The sequence below is a fragment of the Phacochoerus africanus genome, chromosome 15 (genome assembly GCF_016906955.1).
Source record: "Phacochoerus africanus isolate WHEZ1 chromosome 15, ROS_Pafr_v1, whole genome shotgun sequence".
NCBI lineage: Eukaryota > Metazoa > Chordata > Mammalia > Artiodactyla > Suidae > Phacochoerus > Phacochoerus africanus.
In genome coordinates, this window is record NC_062558.1 from 109510100 (window position 1) to 109533071 (window position 22972).

At 52.4% G+C, this 22972-nt stretch overlaps 1 protein-coding gene across 3 annotated transcripts in view; it reads left to right on the top strand.

Moving 5' to 3' along the window:
• Positions 1 to 14142, top strand: part of GOLGA7B (golgin A7 family member B) — a 100392-nt gene extending 86250 nt beyond the window's left edge. For all 3 annotated transcript variants that reach the window (XM_047760695.1, XM_047760694.1, XM_047760696.1), the window contains 4 exons: positions 7759 to 7884; positions 11031 to 11183; positions 11273 to 11374; positions 12862 to 14142. In XM_047760695.1, the coding sequence (XP_047616651.1) occupies positions 7759 to 7884; positions 11031 to 11183; positions 11273 to 11374; positions 12862 to 12972 (492 nt within the window). In that variant the 3' untranslated portion in view covers positions 12973 to 14142. The remainder of the gene's footprint in view (positions 1 to 7758; positions 7885 to 11030; positions 11184 to 11272; positions 11375 to 12861) is intronic.
• Positions 14143 to 22972: the final 8830 nt, after the last annotated feature.

Here is a 22972-nt window from a genome sequence, read left to right on the forward strand (position 1 = left end):
TGGTTTCCCGGGTCGGTTCCGGAGGGTAGGCGTGGGGGGCGGAGTGACAGGTGGAAGAGAAGGGCTGCTCATTGGAGCTCATTTCACCCCTGGCGTGTCAGTCGTCCCCATCTGTCTCTGTCTGCACCACTTGTTGGCACTAGTGCCAGGGTTGCTCCCGGGGCCTCAGCTGGGGTTTCCCCTTCCCATGGATTCCAAGTCCTGAAACCACTTCCCTAGAGGGTTGGAGAGGAGGCTCAGCCTGTTTTAGGGGAGGGAAAGGGGCTGGCTGCTGTTGCTATGCGGTGCAGCCATCCAGCTTGGAGCCCAAAAGCCTGACTAAGAGATGACAGACCTACCTTCACATCCGCATTCCCCCGCCACCCGCAAGGGCGGGGGTGGGGGGTGGCGGGGCAGAAGGGGACAAAGAATCCTCAGGCCCAGACCTCAAATGGTTGGTTGGTGTTAATGAGTAGTCTGCACCAGTCCACTTTTGCATAGTTCCCTTTCTTGCCTTTTCACCCCCGTTGAGTTTCCTGTACCAGAAGACCACATTGCTCTTGTGTCTGATGGGAGGAGCTGCCTTCTTCGGTGTGTGCTTATAGGTGTGTCACCTTCAAGGGACTTGAAACCTGACAAGGACCTATTGGCTGAGGGCAGGCTCTGTGTGTAATGCTGAAGAGAGCAGGAATCACCACCGCTTCCTCCTCATTTCACAAGGGAAACGGAGCTCTTTATGTTCTCACTTTATAAGCGGTAAAGCTAACTCATGAAGGGGAGGACCTACGTGAGTCTCACCCAGCATGTCAGCAGCAGAGCTGAAAGTTTCTTCTTTGAATTTTGGAGTGGAACCCAGGACACCAGGTCTCCCCGGTTCTGATGTTGACTTCTTTTGTGGTGTTTTCCCATTTCCAACCCAGCCGGCACACAAGCCAGGGGGACAGCAAAGGCTTTTGATTGATCCTATGCGGTGCCTCTGGGCATCCTAGGGAGCAGCGTGACATCAATACCAAGTGTAACTCTTGTTATTCTGCTGCCGTCGCCTCCCTAGAACGAGGTGCAGTTGCTCGGCACCCGCTCGGTTCTCTGACACGGCAGAGGGGTAGTAGCTAGGAGAGCTCGTCCCCCAGAACCCTGTGAGGGGGCAAGCCCTGAGCAGCCCCGTGGAGCTTGGTTATTAGGGTGGAGGAAGGCAGAGGGTTCAGAAAGTGCCAAAGAAGGGGAGGAAGAACAAAGGAGAAATGGCCGAGGAGCTGGTCACCTTCCAGACAGGGCTGCCAGACTGCAGCAGAGAGGCTGCTGGTGTCGGGCAGGAAGGGGAGACTTCAGCCACACAGGCACAGTTAGGCCAGCAGTGTGGGCAGAGAAGGTGGCCACATCTGTGATGGGATCTGACCGATTCCAAGAGGCCCATCTGTCCCAGCATATCTCCCTCTCAGGTCTGCTATGGTTCACAGATTCCAACCAGCAGGCTGACGTCTCTAGGTCGAGCGTTTCCAGGAGGCTGCTGTTAGCCATATGTGATTCTCCCTGGGGAGAGACTCTGCTCATAACGCTTTTGTGGACATCGCATTTTCCTGTGTACGAAGCGTGATCGCTTGTGTGATCTCCTTTGAGGCTCAGAACAGCCCTGTGAAGTGGGCGAGTGTGGTGTCATTATCCCCAATTAACAGATGAGACAACCGAGGCTTGCCTGGTCCCTGTGAAGGAGCCAAGGAAGGCATCATTATCCCATTTTACAGATGATGCCACTGGAGTGCTGAGACTTGTCTAAGAAAATATGGCTAAAAAGTGGCAGGGCCAGAACTAGAACTTGAATCTTTGGCCTCCCTGGCCAGTGCTTTGTCTGCTGCATCCCCTTGTATCCAGTTAGCCAATTGTATTGTTCCAATAGAGAGTAGGGGACGAGGGGTCTTGACCTGAGGCTTTAATGGGGGTGGGACGCAAAGGAGTTGATGAAGGGCTGGGGTGAAGGGGCTCAGGCATCCTGACTAGCCCGGTCCAGCTTGAAGGCAGAGGGATGGAGGAACGCCCAGAGTGGTGGCGGGCTGAAGACAGACATTGTCCATTTCCCAATTTGGCCTTGGGTGGACTCTATGGGAGCCCTGAGGGAGGGAGGAAGTCTTAGCTCTGCGGAGGCACAGGATGTTCACATTATCTGGGCTGTGGGGTGAGTCATTTTCCCCAGGCTGTTTTTACTGCTAGGGCTGAGTTATGAGTACCAGGAGAAACCTGTTGGGAGAAGGAAAATCTCCTGCCAAGCTCCTATGGCCGCCGTCCCCTTAGGATCCTGAACGGGAGGTCCTCAGGTCCAGCAGGAAGTGTCTTGAGAGGAGGAGAGGGGAGAGAAAGGGAGGGAGGAGAGGGCTGGGAGAGAGGGACAGAGAGGGAAGGCGAGAAGGAGAGAGAACTGAGAAGGAATGGCTACCCCCGGATCCCTGGATGGCAGGTATGGAAACTGGATCTTTTCTACTCCCTAATTCCTGTTTCGGAGTTGGCCTTAGGGAAGGGGTGTGTGAGAGGCTCTCGGGGGAAGGATGAAGCCTCCTGAGCCATATACACTGACCTCATTTGGAAAACTGTAATGAGCCCATTTCCTGTGTGACAGACCTCTGCGAATGTGTGTCATGGGAGCAGGGTCTGCCCTGGAAACCAGTCCAGATGGCCAAGGACAACTGGGAAAGGTCTGGCTGGGAGGGACTTCTCCAGGTGGTAGAATTTGGCCCCTAAGAGATTTTGGGGGGGAAGTTCCCAGGCTAGGGGTTGAGTCGGAGCTACAGCTGCCAGCCTATGCCACAGCCACAGCAACTTGGGATCTGAGCCATGTCTGCAACCTACGCCACCGCTCATGGCAACGCCGGATCCCTAACTCACTGAGCGAGGCCAGGGATCGGACCTGTGTCCTCATGGATACTAGTTGGGTTCTTTACCTCTGAGCCACAACAGGAACTCCTGGTCCCTAGGAGATTTTATTTTATTATTTATTTATTTATTTATTTATTTCCGCTGTACAGCATGGGGACCAAGTTACACATAACTCGTATACACACTTTTTCCTCCCATTGTTGTGTTGCGATGTAAGTATCTAGACATAGTTCTCAATGCTACACAGCAGGATCTCATTGTAAATCCATTCCAAGAGCAATAGTTTGCATCCATTAACCCCAAGCTCCGGATTCCTCCCACTCCCTCCCTTTTTTATTTTTTATTTTTTTTAATTTTTATTTTATTTTTTTAAGGAGATTTAAAATTGCACCCGAATAGCATTATCCAAGCAGGGCTTTGGAGGTTTGATCTCTGAGGAATTACCAGCCGGCAGACGATGGGCTGGGCTGGGGCTCTGGTGCAGTCTGAAAAGCAGGGAAGCCCTGGGCCCGGGTTTCCATCCGGAGGCCTGACTCGGGCTGTCTATGACTCATGATCTCACTCCTCCTCCACACCCCAGCCAGGGAGCATGGTGTTGGCTCATCAGCTGAGTCTCCTGCTTCTTGAGTTGAGTCTCAGAAGCGTCCCTTGGAATTAGCTGGCTTTTAATGAGGATGGTGATATGGGCCAGACGGGGCCTCCTGTTTGTCTTGGGCGGACTGAGCCTGAGTGTGCTCACCTGCATTCTAGTGCCTTCTCCCCCACCTCCACCAGGTTGACATTGTCAGGTGTATAGGCCCTACATGTGAGACCTGGGGTACCCACGTCCCAGCAGCCTCCCCCTCTCTGCCATGCTGCAGTTCGAAAATTGGTGCCAGCACATCTCACCACTGATTTTTTCTTTCTTCCTCACGCGATGCTGATGGGTCCCATCCTAACTCAGCTGCCAGTATCTGGGGGATGGTGATGCGGGGAGGGTTGAGGAAGGGGAGAGATGTAAATGAGAAGCCCAGGTGTCTGGGTGTTTAAGAAGCTCCGAGGGGATTCCCACTGTGGCGCAGCAGAAATGAATCCTACTTGTATCCGTGAGGATGTGGGTTTGATCCCTGGCCTCGCTCAGTGGGTTGAAGATCGCGTGTTGCCATGAGTTGTGGTATAGGCCACTGGCTTGGCTCAGATCCCGCATTGCTGTGCCTGTGGTGTAGGCTGGCAGCTGTAGCTCCAATTTGACCCCTCGCCTGGGAACTTCCACATGCTGCAGGTGCAGCCCTAAAATGCAAGGGATTAAAAAAAAAAAAAAAAAAAGGTCCACGGGAGCTGCCCAAGGGGGAGCCATCCAGGGGAGACACAGAAGCTATGGCCTCATAGAGAGGTGTGTGAATGTTCTGGAACACTCTTGTGAGGTTTTCAGAGCATCATGAATCTTGGCTGAAAACTCCTTCCAACTTCCTGAAAGCTAAGTAGCTGGCAGGTGGCCTGGTCTCTGGCTCTAGCTCTGGTCCAACGGCCCCTGCCCTGGGATTCCTTGTTCAGAGGTCCTAAGCTGGCAGCTCTAGGAATGAATCTGTTTCACGTGTGTGTCTTATTTAGTCTGCTCAATGCTTATAAATTTAAAATAATTCACTGGAGTTCCCTGGTGGCCTAGTGGGTTAGGGATGTGGCACTGCCACTGTTGTGGCATGGGTTCGATTGCTGGCCCAGGAACTTCCACATACTGTGGGTGCAGCCACAAAAAAAGATAGTCACCCCTCCACCTGGTCACCTACCTCAGTCATACCTACTTCCCATGAACAAGTCAAAGCTGCCAGAATGACCCTTCTGGGGCTAGGGGAATCCATCCTTAATACTGATGGGCTCATGCGGGTTGGTTTAGAAGGGTGGAGGAAGGTCAGAGCCCCTTCCTTTTCTTTCTTTCTTTTTTTCAGCATCCAAGGCATGTGGAAGTTCCTGGGTCAGGGATTGAACCTGCACCATAGCAGTGACCCAAGCCACTGCAGAGACAATGCCAGATCCTTAACCTGCTGAGCCGCAGGAGAACTTCTCCTTCCTTTTCTTTTCAAAATACAAACACATGGCACCTTAAACAGACAGAGCAGACACACTGATGAATATCTTATTTATACTACCAAAGCATTCTTTGTTTTTCAAAATTCTCATAGCATCCCATTAAATGTCAAGGAGACTCCCTCAATTAAAAGTCCTTGATTCCCTTCATCAAGGCCTATGAAGACTAAAGGGGCAGTTGCACATTATTTCATCCAATCACCATACTTTGGATCACACTTTTACGCAGAGCGAAATTCGCTTGGGTTTAGGAAAGTCTCGTTCGCCATCTCTGATTTGCACCATCCCAGGGTCTTTTTCTTTCTTTCTTTTTTTTTGTCTTTTTGTCCTTTTAGGGTCACACTTGTGGCATATGGGGGTTCCCAGGCTAGAGGTCTAATTGCAGCTGTAGCCGCCGGCCTACACCACAGACATAGCAATGCCAGATTCAAGCTGTGTCTTCGACCTACACCACAGCTCACGGCAACGCCAGATCCTTAACCCACTGAGCAAGGCCAGGGATCGAACCTACAACCTCATGGTTCCTAGTCAGATTTGTTTCCACTGTGCCATGATGGGAACTCCCCCATCCCAGGATCTTGACCTACCTCTTATTTTCTCCTACTTCCCTATTGGCAACCTTTCATTAAGTATTCTTCCCAGCTCTTAAGCAAGTTTAAGTATCTTCTGTCTTAAGTCCTCCCCTTTGGTAGAAGCCTGTCAAGCTCTTCGTGCTCTAACCCTTGTCTCCTCTACACTCTCATCATCTACAGTTCTTTTTTTTCTTTTTGCATTTTTTTGAGCCGCTCCTGCGGCATATGGAGGTTCCCAGGCTAGGGGTCTAATTGGAGCTGTAGCTGCCAGCCTATACCACAGCCACAGCAATGCAGGATCTGAGCCGTGACCCACACCACAGCTCACAGCAAGGCCAGATCCTTAACCCACTGAGCAAGGCCAGGGATCGAACCTGCAACCTCATGGTTCCTAGGCGGATTCGTTAACCACTGCGCCACGACGGGAACTCCTGAGGCTCTTCTGATCTGCACACCAGCTTCGTTCTTGCTGCAATCTGCCCTCAGTCACTGGAGTAGACCTTGTTTTCTGCTCTCTCCGTTACTTTGTGCAAGCTTCACCCTCTGTCTGGGTTGCCGTTTTTCCCCTCCTCCACCCCCCCACTGCCCCACTGGTAACTCCTTATGATTCCACACAGACCTCAGGAAGCCTTCTCTGAGTCAGCATTTCTGGGTAAGATGTTACTTCTCTGTAGCATTTGTCACAGTCTTATTCATTATATATTTACTTGCCTTCCTCCCTGGAGCTCACAGACTGTCTTTTGCTCAGCATCCCCAGAGCCTGGCAATAGTAGGGACTCAATAAATGAAAGCTGAGTGACTGAACAGATTCACCTTAATTACACAGGATGAACTGGCTGTGTTCACACTGCCTTTGGGGCTTGGGTTCCACGTGGTTGCCGTATCTGGCATATTTCACTCAGTGGGATCCTTGTCTCAAGAGTGGGTGTCGGAGGCTGGAAGTGGAAGCAGGAGACCCTGTTTCCCCGCAGAATTGAGCCCCCTCCCCTCAAATGCTAGAGTCTGTGTCAGTGTCAAGGTGGCAGGTGTGGACAAGGAACAGGATCACCCCACTCCTCCTATCAGGGCAGGAGATTTCCTCAGTTTCTGGCCTCAGCCTACTTTATTTAGTTTTCCCTGGGGAATTTGGGTGTCCGTGGGCCCCTTCTTTCCTGTGGTGAGACGTGCTAGATGTGGAAACGACCCATGGTGTCTCTGACCTGGGCCATAACTTGGCCTGAACCCTGATCTCTGAGTTTTCATGGGCTCATCAGGTCTTCTTCTGCCCCCCACACTCCTCTCCCCCAGCCCTGTTGTCAGCTTCACTTGGAGGGGGTCCTAGGCATCACTCTTGTCCAGAGCTGGGGTCCCCAAGCCAAAGCCTAGGTTGTGAATGCTTGATACTTGTTGAATGAATGAAAGAGTGAGAGGCCCCACCATGCATTCCTGCATGTGCGTGTGGGTGTGTGAGTGTGTGTGTGTGTGTGTGTGTGAGAGAGAGAGAGAGAGAGAGAGAGAGAGGAGGAAGGAGGATCTAGCCCAGCCACTGAGAAGTATTTTCCCCTCGTTAAAATTTGTCCCTGGCTGGATGCAGCTAGAGATTCTCATAGTAAGTGAAGTAAGTCAGAAGGAGAAAGACAAATACCATCTGATATCACTTATATGTGGAATCTAAAATATGGCACAAATGAACCTATTTACAGCACAGAAACAGACTCACGGACATAGAGAACAGACTTGTGGTTGCCAAGGGCTGGGGAAAAGGAGTGGGATGATGGGGAGTTTGGGCTTAGTAGATGCAAATGATTACATTTAGACTGGATAAGCGATGAGATCCTGCTGTATAGCACAGGGAAGTATATCCAACCTCTTGGGATTGATCATGAGGGAAGATAGTATGAGAAAAAGAATATGTATATATATATAGTGGGTCACTATGCTGTGCAGCAGAAATTGACACAACACTGTAAATCAACTCTAATAATAATAAAAAAGAATGATGTTATGCTTTTGCATGCAAAACTTTTTGTTGTTGTTCCTGGCTCTGTTGGTGGTTCCAGAACCTCTCCTTTTGGCTTTGCTTTGGCCTTGCATCAAGCTTTTTCTGGAGTAGCGGGAGGCATCTTCTGGGGTAAACACTTGTGGTGTGGCCAACTTGTCCTGGTTTGCTGGGAACTTTTCTGATTTCAGCGATGAAAGGCCCACATGCCAGTAAACCCCTCAGTCTGGGACAAACCTGGAAAGATGATCACTCTTGAGTGTGAACTCCTGAGTGTGAGCCTCCTGCATGTCTCCCCAGGTCCACAATCTGCAGGAGCTCCGGCGAAGTGCCTCGCTGGCCACTAAAGTCTTTATCCAGAGAGACTACAGCGATGGGACCATCTGTCAGTTCCAGACCAAATTCCCCCCAGAGCTGGACAGCCGGGTAAGGATGTCTTTTCCTTTTCCTTTTTTTTTTGGTCTTTTTGCCATTTCTAGGGCCGCTCCTGTGGCATATGGAGGTTCCCAGGCTAGGGGTCCCATCAGAGCTGTGGCCACCGGCCTACACCACAGCCATAGCAACGCAGGATCCGAGCCGCATCTGCGACCTACACCACAGCTCATGGCAACGCCGGATCCTTAACCCACTGAGCAAGGCCCGGGATCGAACCCACAACCTCATGGTTCCTAGTCGGATTCATTAACCACTGAGCCACGACGGGAACTCCAGGACATCTTTTCCTAAACTCGGAACACAGTCTGTGATGGAACTCAGGTGCTTATTAAAAAAATATATATATATTTGCAGGATAAAAGTAATATAGAAGTAATGTGGAAGAACTAAAGGATGGTCTTGTCATGCTGTGGCCTCTGAGAAAGAGCTGAAAATCTTCAGAGGTTTTCTAGTTTAGAGGTTTTCAAATTTCAGAGACTCACCTAGAGAGCTTGTCAAATAAATGCAAATTCCTGAGTTTTATTGGATGATATTAGGTGTCATCAGAGATGCTGATTCAGTTGTAGGACTGGGTTCAGGGATCTCTTTTTAGAGGCGCTTAACCTCAGCTGCGCAACAGCAGAATTTCCTGCAGAGCTTAAAAAAAATCCTGATGCTCAGGCCACACCCCAAATCAAGGAAATCAGAGCATCTGGATCTGGGCCCCAGGCATCAACATTTGTTTTAAATTTCCCCAGGTGGTTCCAGAATGCATCTAGAGCTAAGAGGGGTTTTTTTTTTGCTTTTTTTTTTTTGCTTTTTGCTTTTTAGGCCGTATCTGCGGCATATGGAAGTTCCCAGGATAGGGGTCCAATCGGAACTACAGCTGCTGGCCTACAACCACAGCCACAGCAACACCAGATCTGAGTCGTGTCTGCAACCTACACCACATCTCATAGCAACCCCAGATCCTTAACCTACTGAGCGAGGCCAGGGATCGAACCTGCAACCTCATGGTTCCTAGTCGGATTTGATTCCTCTGCACCACAACAGGAACTCCTAAGATCTTAATTTTTAGTGAGGAATTGCCCAGGTGATTTAGAATCCCATGATTCATAGATCCCACTTTGAGAATCTCTAGTTTTCTAGTACAGGGCTTCTGAGGCTTAGCTGCCTGTTAGAATCACGTGGATGCTTTCAAAAAAAAACCTTGCAGGGTGTCACCTTGGGTAGAATAGGGCAGCGGTTGTGTTTGCTGCTGTGACACCCCTCCCCCTTCCCAGACCATCTGAATCAGAATCTCTTGAAGGCAAGACCTGGATGTGCCCAAGTTTTAAAGGCTGTTCAGGGGAGTTCCTGTCGTGGCTGAGTGGTTATCAAATCTGACTAGGAACCATGAGGTCGCGGGTTCGATCCCTCGCCTTGCTCAGTGGATTAAGAATTCGGCGTTGCCGTGAGCTGTGGTGTAGGTCACAGACGCAGCTCGGATCTGGTGTTGCCGGCTGCTCCAGCTCCAATTGGACCCCTAGCCTGGGAACCAACATATGCCTCCACTCTTTAGGGTGCGGCTCTAAAAAGACAAAAAGACAAAAAAAAAAAAAAGCCGTTCAGGTGGTTGGTAGTGGAATTGAGAACCACTTAAGCTCTTGGACAGGTAGTATCACTGTCCTCTGGAAGCACAGAATCCCAGGCTCCGCCCTGGATCTACGACTCAGAATCTGCATTTAAACAAAATCCTGAGGTTATTTATTTGGGGCATAGAGACCCTCTGCCACCTGCTGAGTTTGAAACATGACCTTCCACTTCAGGTAGAGGGTTGTATGGTGAAGTGGGCCAGGGTTGTGTGGTGAACCTTGGCCAAGTTCATGCAGCATTTAGCAAGTATTTATTGAGCACCTACTGTATATTAGGCACCGGGTGAACTCATGACGCTTATTTTCTATTAGAGGATACAAAGAAATTTAAAAAGCAACCAGAAAATTTACAGTAGCTCAGGTGGTGACAAATACTGGAAATAGAAGGGAGGAGGGCAGGGGCGCAGGAGGAGCCGGAGCGAGGAGGGTGGAGTGCTGTTGGATAAGGCAAGATCCGAGGGAAATAAGGGATGAGCCAGGACAAGGGGTGTCTGGGGGCAAAGTATTGCAGCCAAAGACACAGACCCGAAGGACCTGTGGTGTTTTGGAGAGGCATTGGGCATTCCTTGCGGCTGGAGCCAGGAGAACTGAGATGGGCTCAGAGGGGTTGCAGGGCCAGGAGGGCCTTGCAGGCATTGTAAGGACTGTGAAGATTTTAGCTGGAGAGGGATGGGGAGGCTTGGGAAGCTCTTGATTGGAGTTATGACATGAGCTGACTTTAACAGGGCTGGGGGCAGGGACTCCAGTTAAAGAGGCCAGAGATGACAGTGGTCTGGACCACAGAGCAGAGCTTCAGTTGGTCCTCAGCTGTAAGATGAGGTGGGAGCTGTACTTCTCTGATAGGATTGTTGTCAGGGTTAAATGAAAGAATAAAAAGTGCCCGGCACATAGAAGGTCCTTAATAAATATTAGCTATTACGGTTGTGGATGCAGGCAGGAGAGCTTCTCAGTTGTCCGCACTCAGGGGGCTGTCATGTTTTGGGTGGCCTTTCAGCTGGGAGGATGTGCCCCCGCCCCGGAGAGATACTCCTGAGGTCTCACCCAATCAGTCTTATGCAGTTAGAACCCCATCTAGACACTGAGAGCGCCCACCAATTGGGTCCTGAGCTCTCTCACAGCCATCGCAATAGTGTGTGTGTTGGGGGGAGTGGGGGAACCCGAGTCACTGGAACGCCTCCCTGCAGGAAATGTTCACATCTTGGATCTCATGAGAGTTTGCCATTTCCAAGGGAGGCCAAATCACACGTACTCCCATTTTACAGATGTGGAAACTGAGGCTAGAGGAGTTGAGTCCAAGGTCCCACAAGTCCAAGGTCCCACGAGTTAGTGGCTGGCTAAGTCTAGACTTGACTCCAGGCCTCCTGACGTCCTGTCCATAGGCACCTGTAGCCTCGCCTGTGTGCCCCCCACCACAACCCTTCCACTGGTGTGAGCCCACCACTGCCACCTTCCCTCCCACCGGTGACGGTGCACACTCCAGGCAGGCTGACCTTGGCCTGGCTCCCTGTCCCTTTCTCTCTCCAGATCGAGCGGCAGCTCTTTGAAGAGACTGTGAAGACACTTAACAGCTTCTATGCAGAGGCTGAGAAGATTGGGGGCAGCTCCTACCTCGAGGGCTGCCTGGCCTGCGCCACCGCCTACTTCATCTTCCTCTGCATGGAGACCCACTACGAGAAGGTGGCTTCTCCCCCCACAGCCTGCATCCCCTCCCCTGCGGCACCGGGCTTCATATTCACCCTCCTCCTCAACCGCCCCTGTCCTTGCAGGTTCTCAAGAAGATCTCCCGCTACATCCAGGAGCAGAACGAGAAGATCTTTGCCCCACGAGGCCTCCTGCTTACGGACCCCGTGGAGCGTGGAATGAGGGTTGTATCCTTCTGGGCTATTCCAAGTGAGGGCACAGAGCTGCAAGCCAGCGGGGCCCCTAGGGTGGCTGCCCTGGGTGGAGGGTAAGAGGGCCACCCTCGAGGCCTCGGCTCAGGGTTTTCCTAGGATTCCCTGCCCCTTGGTTGTCCGCCCCCCACCCCCACCATAAGTTAGTGCTGTTTGTGAATTTTTGGCTTTGCTTTGATCGAGCTGCATGTAATCAGTGCTTAATACAGGCCAGATATCAGAGTAAGTGCTTCAGAAATATGAATTCATGTTCTTCTCATAAGGCCCCTATAAAGTGGGTAACTCTTCTTCTTCCCCTTATAGCTGACCTTGGCTCAGGGCTGCCCAGCTGGTGAAGGCCAGAGCCGGGAGCTAAGTGGAAGTCCACTCTTGATGACAAGGCTTTCCTGCCTCTCAAGGAATATGCGATTCTCCACAGGCATTTGCATGCTACATTGGCATGGAACCCTGATTGAATGCTGTGTGGCAGGTCCCGTTGTCCCCCTTTCACAGATGAGAAAAATGAGGTCTCAGTGGTAGTCTGGCCCGTCAGTGGGTTTATAGGTCTGCTCACTCCAGCTGGTCAAGGTGTTCTCACATCCCACCCCTGCGACCAGCACCAGCGGAGAGTAGGATTTTTTTTTTTTTTTTGGTCTCTTTAGGGCCTCACCTGCAGCATATGGAGGTTTCCAGGCTAGGGGTCCAATCGGACCTACAGCTGCCGGCCTACGCCACAGCCACAGCAATGCGGGATCTGAGCCACGTCTGCGACCTACACCACAGCTCACGGCAACGCAGGATTCTTAACCTACTGAGCAAGGCCAGGGATCGAACCCACAACCTCATGGTTCCTTGTCGGATTCGTTTCTGCCGCACCATGATGGGAACTTTGAGAGTAGGATTGTTAAAACATAACTTTTATTGAGAAACTGAGAGGAAAAAGAGTAAAGAAGACACAAATCCCAGAATCGCATGCTTACAAACCCAAGAAGAGGTCCTTCTTGTCATGAGACTTTACTATGTGCCAGGCATTGTGTTCAAGTGCTTTGCATTCGTTTACTTCTCATGTTAACCCCAAGATTCTATTATTACCGCATCTGTCAGATGAGATAATTGATGGGTAACAAGTGAAGTGGTTGGTCAAAGGTCACATAGCTTAAGAGTGGGCGAGTTGAGATTTGAACCCCGGACACCCAAGTCCTCGCACGTCCTGTGCAGTAACACCCCCTCGGGGGCACGTCTGAGTCCTGGGATGCGGTTACCAGACCTGCTGGAGGGGAAGCTCCCGCCCCTGGCTGTGCGCAGGCGCCTCTGAGCTGAGCGAGCGCCAGTGGGAGGGGCTTGGGTCTGGCTCCTCGGCCCTCTGCGTGCTTACAGTCCAGGAAGCACCCCGCTCTGCCTCCCTCTTTCCTGCTGGTCTCCCTCAGCCGGTTTCTGTCCGCCGTGCCCGGGGCAGCTGGCAACCTTCCTTAACGCCGCCGCAGATCGAGATCTCCATCTATGAGGACCGGTGCAGCAGCGGCAGCTCCAGCAGCGGCAGCAGCAGTGGCAGCGGCAGCAGCAGCGGCGGGGGCGGCGGGGCGGGGGGCCGGTGACTGGCCGAGAGTCCCTGCAGGGAGGTGTACGGCTGGACTGAGGGCCTTGCAGACCTGCGGCGGCTGCGCTACCAGAGCACCCGCTTCTGAGTCATTCTCTGGGCCCACCCTGCTGCCCAGGGCGGGAGGGAAGGTGACCAGCCCAGTGTTGCCTGCCGGCCACCAATTGGCTCCCCCTGCCCCTTGCCCGCTGGCAGGATGGTCCACTTCCTGACCTGGCTCTTACCCGTCGGGGCTAGTCTGGGTCACATAGAGGCAGGTCTTCCCAGGGAGGCTGGGGTGGGTACAACACAATTTGGACAGCCCCTTTCTTTCACAGGACCCCTCCCAACACCCCAGAAAAGGATCCAGGTCTGTCACACAGAGAATTCCCATCCTGCATGATTACTCATCCCAAATCCCACGTCCACCAGGACTCTCTCCCTCGGGGCCCTGCTCCCCATGGCCGGCTCCCAGTGTCCACTCTTTCTGATGGCACCAAGGGGCCTCTGCCTGTCTGTGATCCTGCCTCACCGAATTCAAGGTCTGGGGAGACAGGAGTGGTCGGCCTCTGGGCACTGTGGTGGGGAGCTGTTCAGCCTCCTCCTGACCTCTTTTAGACACATGGCATCCCTGACCTTCACCCAGAGCCGGGAGGCCAACTTGGCCTTGCCAGGAAGCATCCAACTCCTGTGGCTTTGTAGGCCACCAGGTGCTAGGGGTCGGCAGACAGCCTGGGGCTCTGGGAGGTTAAATGGGGGCCTGGAAAAATGTTTCACGGCGTAATGTAGCCTGGGGGGATTAAAACCTCCAGAACCGAGGCCAACTTCCTGAGATTAGAACCTGCGTGTAAGTGAGAATGTGCACAGGCACGTGAGTGAGTGCGCTTTGTGCATGAATGCACGTGTGAGTGTAGGTATGTGTGAGGACAGGTGTGTGCCTGAGCGCACTGGGAGTGCATGTGTTTGCATGTACATGTGTGAGTGCACGTGTATGTGAGAGCAGGTGTGTGAATGTGTGTACACATGTGTGCGTACCTCGTGTGAGTGCGTGCTCTTAAGTTGCCCTTGGCTGCTGGACCAAAGACCCCGCCCCTTTCTGCATCCCGTCTTATCATCGTATGCCATGGTCTGGGGCTGCCTCCCTGTGTGGGTCCAGCCTGTCCCCCTGTAAATAAATGTCCTGACCGTCCCTTGCCTCTTGCCTCAACTGCCAGGTTGGCTCTTCTTCCTGGCTTCTTCTCCCCCACCTGCAAAGGTCTCCCCACCTTCTGATTCTACTGTGTACATTCCAGCAAGAAAGAAGTTGGGGTTCTAGGAGAGCAGATCCAGTCTTCCAGGGCCTTCCGTGCCCCCCTCCCCGTCCCCCATGACAAGGCAACAGGGCCATGGATGCTGCATCATCACCCTGCCTGGGGTCTGGGGCTCTCTAAGGCTGGGTAAGTGAGGCTTCCTTAGAAGGTCAAAGGAGCTGCCCACCTTTGGGGGAAAAGGCAAATTCCTTTCTTAAAAGGAAAGAAGGGTGTCCGGCCTGTGAGGCCCTGGCTGCTGAGGCCTGGGGGGGCCAGTGGGAAGGAAGCAGCCTGACTTGCTGCCTGAAGATGGACAGAAAGAGGCTGCCTACCTTAGCCAGCAGGAGGCGCCAGAGTGGATATGAGAGACCAGCCACGGCAGGCAGCTTCCAGGAACCCAAGAGGTCCTGATTTTCTTTAGGATATAGGAGCAGTGTGTAGGAAATTTCCAGAGAGCTGGAGAGGGTGGCCCAGCCCCTGAGCCTAAGTGGGCCCTGGTCCAAGGATCCCCCAGGTGAGCTGCAGCCCAGTGGGCTCCACCACAGGCCCCTGCCCCCTGGACCTGGCCTGTGCCCACCCTGGCCCACTGTGTGGTTGGGCCTGACCCGTGCACCTCCTGTGAGATGGCTGGGCACAGGCGATGTGGTGGCTTTTTGTTTTATGATTTCTTTTTCCAATAAAAGGACTTGCCCAGCTTTGAAGCTCGGTGCTGCTTCTCTCCCCCAAGGCAACAGGGGTCCAGGTCTCTGCACCAGCATCACAGTGAGGGGATGCTCGGTGGCCCACCCACCTCACATTGAGGGGGTGGGGCTCAGCATGTTCCTGGAGAGGCAGCACCCTGATACGAGCAGGAAAGACCCTGTCTTCTTGGAGATTCTTGGAGCTTGTAGTCTAGTGGGGAGGCAGACACTTTGCATCTTTAATCTGGAGCCTTTATGCAGCCTGTGGAACCTTAGGTGGGGTTGGGGGGGCAGGTTGGATTGAAAGCCAGGGCAAAAGTAAGTCATGAATTAATTAGATAAATACCCATTTCTGGAGCTCTTACCCTGGGTTGGGACCTGTTAGGGGTTGGATCACACAGGTCACTCTGTCTTAAAGTATATGGCTGTTGGAACCTAGCAGAGTTGTGTCTTGGATTTTATAACCAACATTTAATGAGCACTACTGTGCACCTGATACGTTGCTTAAACCCTATGGCATAGGCGTGGGAGGGGATTTAAAGATCATCTAAACGAGGCAGGACAGAGGCCCAGAGAGGGTGAGTGACTTGCCCCAGGTCACACAGCTGGCTGATGATAGTGCCAGATTTAGAACCACGATCTCCGGACCTAGTGCTCACTCTGACACCATGGAGATGACACCCAAGTGGAGGTTACCTGAGGCTGTGGGGTGGCCAAGGTCACACACGCAGGTCCATGGGCCAAGAAAGTGTCCCACCAGACTGTGGGGACAGTGGCTCTACCTCTGCTAGGAGTTTAGGGGATCCTCTCTGAACGGAACTCTGGGGTGGCCACCCTGCTTGTACTTTCAACTCCTAAGGGGCAGCTAGACCTGCCGCCTCTGTTCAAACCGGGGGTGGGGGGGTGGCTGTCACAGTGGAAGCAGCCCTTTAACACGTAGCTAGGTTCATTCTGACTGTCCTGTTTGCAATGTTAGTATTCGTAGTAATAATACACAAACGGTAGTAGCTAACATTTATTTAGCACTGACTATATGCCAGGCACTAGGCTAAGACTCCACATAATTCATTATTCAAACCTCACAACACTCTATGGTAAGGACTTTTTTTTTTGTTTGTTTGTTTTTGCCTTTTCTAGGGCCGCTTCCCGCGGCATATGGAGGTTCCCAGGCTAGGGGTCTAATTGGAGCTGTGGCCACCAGCCTATGCCAGAGCCACAGCAACAAGGGATCTGAGCTGCGTCTGTGAGCTACACCACAGCTCACGGCAAGGCCAGATCCTTACCCCACTGAGCAAGGCCAGGGATCGAACCCGCAACCTCATGGTTCCTAGTCAGATTCATTAACCACTGCGCCACGACGGGAACTCCTATGGTATGGACTTCTTATTCCTGCTTTCCAGATGAGGAGCCTGAGGCTCACAGAAATTAAGCAACCTGCCCAAAGTTATACAACTAGAAAGTGGCAGAGCTTGGCTTTGAATCCAGTCAGTCTGACTCCAAACTGTGTGGAAGATGATACCATCTTCAGAGACCCCTCAGCCCTCCTAGGGTGAGGATTTGGCAGATTCCGAGGGAAGGACTTGGAGCTGCGCCTGGGCTCTGAGGGAGGGCTGGCACCTCCAAGCCTGGGGCATCACGGGAGCGTGGGTGGTTGCGCTCCTCATGGGCGTGCCAGGCTGGCAGTGTGTGTGGGGCCCACCAAGGGGCAGCCTAGCGAAGGGCATTGTGGGGAGAAGCCAGCTGAGGCATGGCTTCTCTGTCTGGCTTTCCTTTGCTGGCTCAGTTATGGGGGAAGTGGCTTCTCCCCTGGGTCTGGTGGCAGCCTCCCTGCCGCCTTCTTGCCAGGAAGGGACAGGCCCCATCAGGCCATGGGGAGCAGAGGAACCCCAAGGCAGCTCTGTGCTGCTGCTCCCCCATCACTGCCTCCTGATTCCCTTTTCTGGCTTCCTTAGGCCAAAGGCAGGGGTTGTGTGAAAACCACAGGGTTTATTGAAGCTCGTGGCGCCACCGAGCGGTGGAATCTTGCACTGCACCCCTAAATCAAAGCAACCTGCGCCAGAACATCTCAGCTGCTGGGAAGATTCTCCATGACCCCTCTAACCAGCAGCCCTTGCCATCTGCTTTCAGAGGCACGGGGGAAAGATGGAATCTAGTTAGTGGTGACTTCCTACAGCCAGTTCCTGAAATGCTGCCATTCTCCTATTGGGCTCTCTCAGCCTGGGAAACCCCATCTCCCTTCTCAACATTTCTGGAAGGACTTCGAGTGAGGAGTCTGGAGGGAGGCACTTACACATGGCTTTGGCTTCATTGTTCACCGTGGATGAAAGCAATGCAAAGATCACCCCAAGTCAGATCCGAATCGGCGCTCTGGCTTTATGACAGTAGTGCATGGTGGAGCCCTGGAGCCTCAGTTTCCCCGGCTGTAAAATGGGGATACTAATGCTTTACTGAATTCCCCAGACCAGTGCTTCTCATCCTTGGTCATCACTGAAGTCACCTGGGGGGCAAGAAAAACTGCTGATGCCTGGTCTTATCCCCAGGGATTCTAATTTCATTGTTCTGGGGTGCAGCCTGGGCATCAGGAGTTTTAAAAGTTCCCCTGGAGATTCTAGTGTGATGGCAAGGTTGAGAACCATGGGTTTTGATGATACCTAGAGCCTATGAGCTTTTCACAGGCCTCTGAAAATGGGAGGCCTGAATGAAACGGTTATTGGTTCCACAAAGGCAGCCGCACACAAGAGGAGTATGAACTATATGATTCTACTTATAAACCCATCCACGGTGTTAGCAGTCTAGAGAGTGGGTGCCTGGGGGTGGAGGGCAGGCGCATCGAGTGGAATGGGGCCCGGGGTCTTCTGGGCACCCCTGAGGATCTGCTGCTCCAGCAGGTACACAGGTGTGCTCACTTTGAGACTGCACTGAGCTGGACTCAGGTTCTGCATATTTTCTGCATGTATGATATGGTTCAACAAAAGTCACCCAGAAAGTTTATTGGCTCCAAAACAGGAAAAGAAAGCACAAAACTGAAATTAATGTTTTATTACATATTTACAAAATCTAACGTTAACAGTCAACTGCAATTTAACTCAATTCGTGTGTGTGTGTGTGTGTGTGTGTGTGTGATTTAGTACGGGCTGTGGATGTATCTGGAAATGTTTGATATGATGAAGAGTGGGGCTTTTAAAACAGAAGGTCCCCGGTACCTAAGAAAATCTTAAAACGGCCCAGGTTTATGCCAGGAGCTCTAAAGCTTGACCGCCTGCCCTTGAATGCAGAATGATGTACCTTTAACTGGGGAAGAGAATCCTCAGCTTTCAGAAGATTCTCAGAGGGGTATATGACCCCCCAAAAGGTTAAGAACAACTGGTTTCGAGGAGCCAGTGAGAAACTGGCTGCGAATGTGCCTGGCATGAAATAGGCGTCCCCTCCCTCCATTCAGAGTCCGGTCTTCCGAGGTTTCCACAGGACCCTTCTCGGGCGACTCTGGGAGGGTTTATTCTCCTGGCGGCGCTGAGGGCAGACCGTGCTGTGCTCACAGCTCTTCCTCTAAGAGGCCATTTAAAGGGCCTGTCATTTCAGCATCGGCTGGACAGCAGAACTTAGAGCCCCGGAGCAGAACATGGACTCGAGGTTTCGGTAGGGATGAGGGAGGAGGTGGCAGAGGATGGGGGAGTCAGAGGGCTTCGTGGCTCCTCGGACCCCTGTCAATCACTTATCCGCACCGAGTCTCAGCTTGCCATTTGTAAAATGAGAGCTTTGCAAGAGGGCATCTTTGTAAGTGATCATCTTTCTCCAGTATATTATTGTTGAAGTTACCCTAGGACCGCCTCATACCGTGGTGTCAGAGGTTTCAGATTCTTGCAGAGAACAAAGAAAATCCAAGGGTTCACCCATTCCCTGATATTTGCCAGGAATTCCCGTCCTTTATTGTTCCGTTTTGTTCTCGAACACTCTGGTGGGTGGTTATATCTGAGTTTTCATTTCATAGACGAGGTAATAGGTGGTTAGGCAGCTTCACGAGCCCCCACGGCGAGTCAGTGTCAGAGCGAGGGCTTGAACCTCAGTCTCTGACCCCGAACCCCGCTCTTGTTCTGCCACGGTGTGTCATGGGCAGACCAAGAGCCCCGTTCTGCCTGGATTGACTCATGAAGACAGATTCCGGGACTCAGAGAGAAGCACGTGGGCAAATGCAGACACAGAAAAATTAGATTTGCAGGGGCACGAAGGGAATAGTTATTTTGGAGTAATTTCAAGGTATCGATTTTGTAATGAAAAAGTGATTGGGGACCAGCTACCACCTGAGAGCAGTGCCGAGCAAGGCCCCGGAAAGGGAAACGTTATACACAGCTTACGAGACCTTGTGTGTGGCGATGGCCTTCTCCTTCCAGCTCCAGGTCCTCAGCAAACTCTTGGGGGTCAGGGATCTCATCTTACTCATTTCTGCCCCCTCCCACCCCCATCCCAAGTGCCCGGCCAGGGGTGGAGGGGAGGAAGCGTTCATCCTGACCCCACTCAGCCCCTGCCTGGTGCTCCTGGGCACCATTATATTGAGGTGGCTAAATCCTTGCGGGGCTGAGTGCTTTGCCTGGAAAGTCTGGCTCTGGGGCCTAGAGGGTGAATGAGGGGATGGATGGACGAATGGACGGATAAGCAGATGGATACAGAGAAGAGGTATACAGGGAGATGACCGATGGATCAGAGGTGAGGGAGAGGGCTGCCTGGCTTGAGATGGATGCTCGCAGACCATGGAGAGGCAGGTGAATGGATGGGTACCGATCGGCCCTGTGCTCCCCAGTGCAGATCTAAATACAGGGCCAGAGCTCTTCAAAGGGAAGATGCTGTGTAACCCGGTCCCCAAATGAACTCGGCATTTATAACTGTGAGTGATGATTGTGTCTCCTTGGGAAGGATTCTTATAGGTCTAACATCGTCCCAGTTAATGACTTATGGATTATTGTAAAATCAGGCACTGCTGGAAGTGAAAGCAGGAGGTTAAAGGGCCTGGAACAGATTTCATAATAATATCTGCATTTGATCAATCTGGGCACTGTGCTGAGTGCCTTACATGCTCCCTTTTGACGAAAGCTCACAAAAGCTCTCGGAGGCTGCCATGCCTCTGTTTTCAGGGAAGAAGCAACCTAGTCTCAGGGAGGTGCAAGAAAGTGCTTGTCCAAGGCCACTGTCAGGGTGCGTGGGTGGGGTGCCTGGAATTCAAGCCTGAGTCCATCTGCTCCCAGAATCTCAGGGTGAAGAGAGAATTTTAAGGGAAGATGGAAGAAAGGAAGGAGGAAGGGCGGGCAGCAGGATTTGGGGATTGGCTCTCTAAGAAAGAATGCGGCCTTTGGCACACGAGATAACTTTTGTGCTGGGCGAGGCTTTGAGACCCCCGGCTTCCTTTTCCCTCTGTCCTCTCTGTGTCTGCCTTCAGGGCCTAGACAGCTTGAGCCTGGGGGCCGAAAAGTGCAGAGAAGGTGTATGTGGGGCTTGCCTTCTCCTTCAGCCTAAGCTAGTTCCTTTGCCAGGGCCCCTGCGAGCAGTGTGACTGCTTTACTCCTTCCCCTGGAGCTCTGCACCCAGGTTGGGGCAGGGGGAGGAGAGTCAGCCCTGAGATCTTTGCGGGGGAGGGTGCATTAAATGATTCTGGGGATAAACCCTTCATGGCTGCTCTGCATGTGCATCTACCTTCACAGGAATTCTTCTGGGCCTCTCCAGAAGCCAGGCAGGCAGGCAGGCAGGCAGGGGTCATGAGATTCTAGGCAGAGGTTCCTGGGAAGGGGTGACAGAGATTCTCCTGGCTCCACGCTCATGCCCTATGCTCCCAACGCAGTCCGCCATCTCCCTCCTCTCATCGGCGACCTGGACGCCCCCCTCGGATCTCTCCTCCTGGCTGTGGCCCGGGGTCCAAGCACGGAGCCTGGATTCACTTGGCGGGCACTGCTCCTGATTCTGATTCTGTGCCAGCATGACAGAAAGGACCAGCACCGCCCTGCCCATCCCCCACCCCCATATTTCTTGAATGGTGGATACGACTGTACTTCTGAAATTCTGAGTTTTCTGGAGAAGGAGGCAAAAGGAAGCAGGGAGCCCCAGGCGGGAGTTAGATTCCCAGCCAGGCTGTGATCCTCGGGAAAGTCACGGTGCCATTTGGGGCCTCAGTTTCCACACTTGAGAAGGCCGGGCAGGACTCATGATGCCTCTGCTGCCTCTGGCTGTTGTGATCTAGGATTCTGTGACGGTGGAGGGCTGAATCTCAGACCAGTTTGCTAGTTCCTGGTGACCCCTGTTCTGTGCAGCCTGGTCAGTGCCACGGCCTCCCTGCCGGGTTTACTGTAGTTTATGATGATGCTTTTGGGGAAGGGCACCGCGTGGGAACTAAGCTGAACACCTTGGCACAGCCCAGCTCCGCGACAATTTGCTCTGCTCCCTCATGGCCATTTTTAGTCCTGAGATCTCTTCCCTCCAAAGCGATCAGCTCATTGTGGGTGGCCAATGGCCTCCAAATTGCTTACCCTGCAGGCTTCCAGTGACCGGGGCCACGGCTCGCTGTGCTGGGAGCCGCATGAGCTTTGGCCTTGAATAGATCCAGGCTCCATCCTGAACTCTGTTACATAGTAATACTGGAAACATTTCTGATTTATTGGGGACTTACTAGGTACCAGGCCTCGTGCCAAATGTTTTATTTTATTTATTTATTTTTCTTTTTAGGGCTGCACTCACGGCATATCGAGGTGCCCAGGCTAGGGGTCAAAGCCGAGCTGCAGCTGCCAGCCTACCACACGGCCACCATGACACCAGATCTGAGCCACGTCTGCAACATGCACTACAGCGCATGGCAATGAGGGATCCTTAATCCACTGAGCAAGGCCAGGGATCGAACCTGCATCCTCAGGGACAGTATGTAGGGTGGCTGAGCCATAACGGGAGCTCCTCAAGTGTTTTATTTTCTCTTGCTTAATGCAGTAACTTTGTGTGGGAGGTATTATTCCCATTTTACAGATGAGAAAACTGAGGCTCAAAAAAAAAAAAACCCAAAACAGTTCACCTACTTCGGATGCCCACCCCGAGCCACCCTCTTTAGAATGGAATTCTGCCTCTATCTCAGCCCTCCCCATCTGTCTTAATGCTGCTCCCTGTTCCCCCGATAGCACTTACTTCTAAAATACCATACGCGTTACTATTATGCTGTTTAGTGCCTGCCATATGTCACCAGAGCTTTCAGGAATCTTTGCCAGTGATGTTCACAGACGTACCTCCCAAGCCATTGGAACAATACCCAGCACATAGTAGGTGTCCACTCAGTGTATGCCGAGTGATACATGGTTCACTCATTTGCCCAGGGGTCAGTTACTTAACTAGTTATGTGACCTTGGTCGCTTACTCTTTCTGAGCCTCAGTTGCTTTGGTCATAACTAGACTAAGAGCGTGTATCCCACAGGATGGGCGTGGGGATTAATGGAGACGCTGATGAAAAGTTCTTGGCGCTTGGCAGGCATTCTGTAAATGTTAGCTCCCTTCCCCGAGGAGGCTTTTTTCTTCTTGCTTCTCATTGTTCTCTGAGGGCCTAGCCTTTGACCGCTTTGCTGTTCAATAGCGGTTCCTTCCGAGGACAAGTGCTGAGGAAAGGGTTGGCATTATCTGTGGAGATAACCAGGCCCTGCGCGCGCGCCTTCCTTCTTCCTCTTAGGATGTGCCTGTTGCTAAGGAGACGTAACATCAGCCCCTGACAGGAGGTGTCTGGGGTCTGGTTCAGACTGAAGGAGAGAGATGATGGCTGACCTGGGAGGGAGCGAAGGGGTTGCCTCCTGGGTGGAGGGTCTGGGTGGGGGTGTCATTCTGGAATTTGCTGGAAGAAACCAGCTGACTCCCTGAGAAAATGAAGCGTTCATCCTCCTGTCTCCATGCGGCTCTGAAATGATGACCAGTGGCCCTGTTTGGAGGTGGGAGTGGAATCCCTGCTTGAGCCACAGTCCAGTGGCGGGCGCTGGTCAGGATGTGACGCCCAGACCCTGGGAGGGGGCCATAGCAGCCAGAGTGACACATAATCAAACTC